This window comes from Poecile atricapillus, chromosome 12, assembly GCF_030490865.1.
Source record: "Poecile atricapillus isolate bPoeAtr1 chromosome 12, bPoeAtr1.hap1, whole genome shotgun sequence".
NCBI lineage: Eukaryota > Metazoa > Chordata > Aves > Passeriformes > Paridae > Poecile > Poecile atricapillus.
In genome coordinates, this window is record NC_081260.1 from 11,230,020 (window position 1) to 11,236,453 (window position 6,434).

Sequence of the window (6,434 nt, forward strand, 5' to 3'; positions counted from 1 at the left end):
TGCAGGCAGCACATGCAAGATGCTGGGGCAATGCCTGACAAGGACAAGGACATAGATGTAGGGGCACTCCTGGCTCCATCCAAAGCCCAGAGACACAGCCTGGAGTGACCCAACGATCGCTGAAGAGGACAGAGGAGTGGATGAGCTGCCACTCTGCTGGTGTTTTACAAGTCAAGTCCTTGGGGTGGGATGCTCTCTACTGCAAGACTCAGCAGACAGCCAGGCACAGCCCAGTTGGGGCAGGCTGGTGCACACCGAGCCATTCCAACCATCCCACACCAATTGCCACCTGCCCCAGCCACTGACAAGCACGTCACACGATCCCCTGTGCAGCTGTGCTGCGTCAACACCTCCTAAGCTTGGAATTTATGGCTGCTGGGCGAGGGGCTGAGACAAAAGCGGCATTACAGGCGTCCACCCATCCCTTCCCACCAGCAAAGGAGCTGATATACCACTCTGGACTGCTCCTGTGGAGGAAATCATGACGTGTGTGATGTTCAGCCCTTCCCACAGGAGAATCACACTTAAAAGGAAAATCCACCCAATCCATGCCATTCTTGGGGCAGTACAACCCAGTGGACAAAATGCTGTGTTGAAGGGACTGCACTCAGTTTGCTGCCTTGTCACTGGCTGGCTCCAGTCCCTTTCTCACCTCAGTTTCTCCACAAGAACAAAACCCTTAATCCCTGTATAGTGTGCTCCTGTGGCAGGCAATAGCAGCAGCTGAACCCCCCAGCCTGGTCCCCAGATAAAGCTGCTCCCAGGGAGCTGCCAGGACGGGGGAGGTTAAAACCCCAGAAGGCCTACCAACCTGTGCTACCCAACAGTGGAGTGCAGGAGAAAAAAACCCTGTGGGCTCTGCCACCTGCCAGAGCTAAAAAGAGCTGTGAAACACATTCTTGTTTCCTGAATTCCCAAAGCAGTCAAAAGGGCAGGTAGCTAAAACACATTTTACTTAGTGCCTTCCCTGAACCCCAAGTCCAGTGCACAATCCGTAGGTCTTAAGGACTTAGGGATCCCCCCCAGCTCAGCTCCTTTACAGCCTGGCACAACAGCCCAGCTCAGTGCCTCAGTCACCCACCACTGTGTGCAGGGAGAAATGATGCACTTACCTTATTGTGCCAATGGCATGGCTGTGCATCCCCTGTGGAGAAAAGGATGCCTCATGCTCAGAAACCAGCAGCATTTCAGAACAGCCCTTGAAATCCAGGTGAGCTTAGCAGCAGGTGGCTGAGAGCCCTTAATTAATAAGCTGGCACTTGTACAACAGGAGAGGCTCCCTGGTAAAGCTGCCCCATGGCCAGTCCCCTGCCAAGTTGCTGCCTGTATCCCCAGCACTGCCCAGCACTTGTGGCATTGCTTCACATCTCACCTTTACAGCCTGTTTCATTTCCACAGCAGGCAGTGAGGGATCTCACACTGCAGCAGTCCAGGGGCAGTTGAAAATCATCAGCAAGGACAGTTGGCTCAACTGTGAGGCACAAGACTGTCTCTCATCAGGAAGGCATGTGCCCACTCACAGGGACCCTGGCAAGCCAACACCACCTGCAGCAGGAAGGTGCTGTGCTCTCATGCCTGGCTGCCCTGCTTAGATTCCAGCAATGAACACAACTCTCACCCTTTGCAACACAAGGTCTTGTTTAGCTGCCTTGGGCAGTGGTTGAGATTGGTTTCAGTGATTGAAATCAACTGCTTTGAGCAGGCCTGGGCAGCCAGAAAGAACCAAAGGCATGGGGGAAGTGAGGAGATTCACTGATCTGAAGGGCAGAGGTCCAGGAGAGTATTCACTAACAACTCCAGATCCCCAGCCAGAAACCAGGCAGCTTCACTGGGGTGACTCACAGATCTACAGAGATATCTGGGTAAAGGCCACACCACACAGGTTGCTCCATCTTGCAGTTTTCCCCAAACTGTCCCAGCAGCATAAAGGAATTTTCCCCTTCCCCTGGAATTTTGAACCTTAAGTTCCAGGGGTAAGGAATGAGCTTGGAAATACACCTCCCTGCCTAGCAAGCACAGCTGGTACAGAAGCTGTCTCTGCTTAGCTGTTGCATCCCCACAGCACAGCACCCTCTGTGAGAACAAGGCTAGCCAGGGAAGCTAAAGAACAGTAGCAATTAACTGCACTTGTGTCCTCTGGCTACTTACATGCCCAGCCCAAGTAGGTAGCTCAGCTTCTAAGGCAGAGAACATGATGCCAAGCTCTGCTCCTCCAGAGAGCAGCAAACACTCCCTTAGAAATTCTTCCAGTCTTCCAGGCATTCAGTGCCATAAAGTGTGCTGTGTTTTACATACAGTTTAGGCACTTGGCACCTTCAAAATCAGGTTTCATGAGCTCCAAGGAGCAGACAGGCCAGAGGCAGGACTGTGGCACCCACTCAGTCCATCATCTCTGGTTAGTGGAGTCTCAGGGAGGTCAGCTGGGTGAGACCTTCAGAGCTGCCAGTCCCCATTCCAGCCAACACCACTGGAAGAAACACTAAGCTTCCTTGGCAGCCTGCACTGTGTTTACCTGCCAGTACTTAGCAGGTACTAAGGCTTGCAGGATGGAGATCGTTCATCTTCTTCCTTCTCTACAGCTGCTGAGACTCCCAACCCCCTCATACTTCAACTGCTGTAAGAACAAACATGAGATGAGGAAATTTGGTTTCAGATTTTTATTTCTCTGTACTCTTTAAGCAGGAGTGACTGAAATAGAAACCATCATGAGTCCCATCAGGGGGAATAGTTTGATAAAGACAGGGCAGGCAGTCACCCCTGCCTCAAGCCAACCTGTATAAACATCAGCCGCCACTGTTTAGTAACTAGATGGTTTTCAAACAAGTCCATGAACAGTCATAGACTACATAGAACAACATGCCAGTTCACAACAGGAAACTTATGTATACTTCTTGATTTCATCATACAGGACTAAGACAAAAGCACCTCCCATTCCTCGGAGTACATTTGACCATGCACCTTTGAAAAAGGCCTTGGAGCCCTCATCCCGGGCAATCTTCCGCCAGCAGTCAAGAGTGCCGGAGTACATTATGTCAGCTGCAGGAGACAGACAGCTTTAGGAACTGGTTGTCCATGACCCCCAACATCCAGGTCAGAAACAGCCTCATGTATCTACTAGCTTTACAGCCTCAAGTGCATCCCATTTCATAGCTGACTTTCTCCAACACTAGCACATCAGAGGACGAGACAGCCCAGGACTGATGGTGCTGCTGCTGCATTATCCCTGGGAGACACTGGAAGGACCAGTTCAAGCAGAAGGCAGCAACTCCTTGCTTTGACACCAACATTTCCAAATCCAAAAGCTATTGCGCAGCTGGCCAGGCTATGCCTGCTACGGAGACTGTCTTTTCTTGTCCCAGAGACAGGGGATTGCAACATCCTTGGGCAAGTTTGCTATTCCTACCTACTGACATACACCTGACTTGTGCATGCTGCCTTACAGGTGTGCTGCACAGGCCGACCCATTCGTGCCCCTTCCTGTCATATGCTTCTGCAGCCCCTCCTACACCCCTGCTTACAAGAGATGAGGGTATCTACACAGGCTGGTGAAAGTCAAGCCACTCTGCCTTCAATTCAGCTCCACCACAAGCTATTGATTCAGGGATGCCCAATAAGTCTTACACAGTGATGTAGAAACTTACCTCCTTTACGACCAGACTGCATCATCATGCGACGACGAACCGTATCAAAGGGGTAGGATACCAAACCAGCAACAGCAGTGACTGACTGAGCAATCATCCAGCTGACAACAATGTGGGTGTTCTTTGGGTCTGGAAGCATGCCTGCAGGAGAGAGGCTTTGATAAGAATGGCAGGTAAGCCACCAGCAGTATTGAAATGCACTACAGGCCTGCCACAGCCCAGCATCTCCCTTTTAGTGCCGTTTTGGTCAACCTACCCTTTGCAGTGTCGTAGATGCCAAAGTAGGCGGCTCTGTAGATGATGATGCCCTGGACAGAGACACTGAAGCCCTGGTACAGGCCCCTAAGGCCATCTGAGCGGAAGATTTTGACCAGGCAGTCACCGAGCCCACTGAACTCCCGGTCGGTGCCGGCTTTACCCACATCCGCTGCCAGGCGGGTTCGGGCAAAGTCAAGGGGGTAGACGAAGCAGAGGGAGGTCGCGCCGGCGGCACCCCCGGATGCCAGGTTACCGGCGAAGTACCGCCAGAACTGGGTTCGCTTGTCCACGCCGCCCAGGAAGATCTGCTTGTACTTATCCTTGAAGGCGAAGTTGAGGGCCTGGGTGGGGAAGTACCGGATCACATTGGCCAGGTTGCCGCGCCAGAAGGAGAGGATGCCCTGCTCCCGCGGGATGCGCACCACGCAGTCGATGATGCCCTTGTACTGCTTGTCGGCGGAAATCTGCTTGCTGGCGTGCTGCACCTGCAGGGGCCGAGATGCCGCCGTCAGCGCCGCTCCCCCGCGAGCCCCCGGCCCACTGCCGCCGCCCCCCCTCTCCTTGCGGCGACCTTGGGACGGCCCCGGCCGCCGGCGCTCACCTGCAGCAGTAGCTTGACCCTCTCGATGGGGGCGACGGCGGTCTTGGAGATGGCGGCCGCCACCCCGCCGGCAAGGAAATCCTTGGCGAAGGACACGGCCGCATCGGTCATGGCGGGAGCGGCGCGAGCGGGAGGCGATGCCGGGCGAAGGAGGCGGGAGGCGGCGCTGAGGGGGCGCCGCAATGGCCGTTAATATAGGGGCTGGGGCGCGAGCGTGGGCGGGGCGCGAGTTCCGCTCGCCCATTGGCTGCGGCAGGGGGCGTGGCCGCCGCAGGAGGACGGGGCCGCCGTTGGAACGGGCGGGGGGCACATGGCCGCGGTGACGGGAAGGGGTAGCGCGGCACAGGGAGCCCGGGACGGAGCCCCTAGGGACAGGGCACCCCGGGATGGAGCACACCGGGACGGGGTACCGCGGAATGGAGGATCCCACCAGCACCGCGGGCGGGACATAGATGGGGCCCCGGCCCGGTCACACCACGTGGCGGTGACGGGGCCATCCGTGACCACGATCCCCCGGCCCCTCTGCGCCATCCCAATGCCATGGCGAGAGCAGCCGGCCACAGCAGAGCCGCGGCGCAGGCTGGAACGGGGCGGGCTCTGAGGCTGCCTCATCTCCAGCCGTGTAGAGGCCCCCATCTCTCTGAGCCGAGACCCGCGCGCACAGACCCCTCGGGATACTGTCACAGGGCTCCAGGAGTGACCGAGCTCCAGGCCGTGTATGGAGTATTCTGCAGTCACAGTGCTGCGCTCAGCCGAGATGCTCAGACAAGCACATCCCAGCAGGTACTACCCACCCCCCTATCACACAGCAGCATCCGAACCTCACGCGAGGAGAACTTCACCTAGCCAAGAGTTTAGCCTTGCTATTGACTGGTTCTTCATGGTCATACACCATTTCACATCTTAGTGATCCACTGATGAAGGGTTTTCTTTCAGTGACATCTGAAATATTATAGTGCTGCCTTTTGGGGATTTATCATGTGTATTTGTGATTGATAAAAGGTTAGTTAGTGCTTGATAGGTTGTAGGAGTGCACAACAATACAAAGGTGATAGTAGCACATCAGAAAAAAGTTAGAGATAACTTTTTGGCTCATTTGATTCTTACAAGGTTTGAAGAGCTGATCAGACATTCATACGTACCCATTCAATCTTTAAAATCTATTTAGAAACACAGTGTTAGTAAAAAACATATAGGTATGTTTGGACAAGGCAAAAAATCCATTCCTCCCCAACATGCTTACAATTCACATTTCTGTGTCCATACATGTCCAGCAAGTCTCAGTATTATTATTTGCAAGTATTATTATTTGCACTGTGCCCATGGGAAAACTGAGGCACAAAGAAACATGATCACTAGGCAGGTTGATTAGAACCAAAAGCACTTACAGCCTCAGTGTGATGCATGAGCCACCATATCTGCTCTCTACCATCTTATTTTTTTGCTATCTATGCATGCATTTCTTCGCTGAGAAAAAAATCAGTATGAAGCACCACTGCAGCAGAACAGAGCAAGTCATTAAGAGAGATACTGCAAGTCTTCAGCTGCAAGATACATCAACAGTGAGTTCAAGGTTCAAGGCAGGCCTTACAGTTATCCCAAATCTTTCTGCAAGTTTCTCTCCACAGTTACAGACAGTTCCTGCATGGATTTGCCAATGCCTCATCCTGCTGTGACATGTTCTAACCAAGCAGTTTCTGAGATTTACTTGTTTTCACCCATCAGGGATTATAAACAGTGCAAAAACACAGATGAGGAGCTGTGTAAAGCAGCAAAAGCTGTGCTGAGCCCAGACTGCAGCTCAGGCAGGAGCCAGTGTGCACATATCTTTGTGAGCTGCTGTGATTCCCATGCTGCCAGGGGCACAGCCAGCTTTGCACATGGACATAGGTTTGGGTTTTCTATCAGAAGGCACTGGGATGGGCTGTCCCAAT

At 53.4% G+C, this 6,434-nt stretch overlaps 1 protein-coding gene across 1 annotated transcript; it reads right to left on the bottom strand.

Moving 5' to 3' along the window:
• Positions 1 to 2,642: 2,642 nt before the first annotated feature.
• Positions 2,643 to 4,689, bottom strand: SLC25A5 (solute carrier family 25 member 5). Its single transcript, XM_058847526.1, has 4 exons — positions 4,501 to 4,689; positions 3,898 to 4,384; positions 3,642 to 3,782; positions 2,643 to 3,036 (listed from the first exon to the last, which is right to left on the bottom strand). Exons 1-4 carry the CDS (start codon positions 4,609 to 4,611, stop codon positions 2,879 to 2,881), a joined length of 897 nt encoding a protein of 298 aa, XP_058703509.1. The 5' UTR covers positions 4,612 to 4,689; the 3' UTR covers positions 2,643 to 2,878.
• Positions 4,690 to 6,434: the final 1,745 nt, after the last annotated feature.

Coding starts and splice junctions, on each gene's coding strand:
- SLC25A5 (XM_058847526.1), bottom strand. CDS start 4,611: ATGACCGATGCGGCCGTGTCCTTCGCCAAGGATTTCCTTGCCGGCGGG. Junction 4,385..4,500: donor GGGTCAAGCTACTGCTGCAG/GTGAGCGCCGGC, acceptor CGGCCCCTGCAG/GTGCAGCACGCCAGCAAGCA. Junction 3,037..3,641: donor GCAGTCTGGTCGTAAAGGAG/GTAAGTTTCTAC, acceptor TGTCTCCTGCAG/CTGACATAATGTACTCCGGC.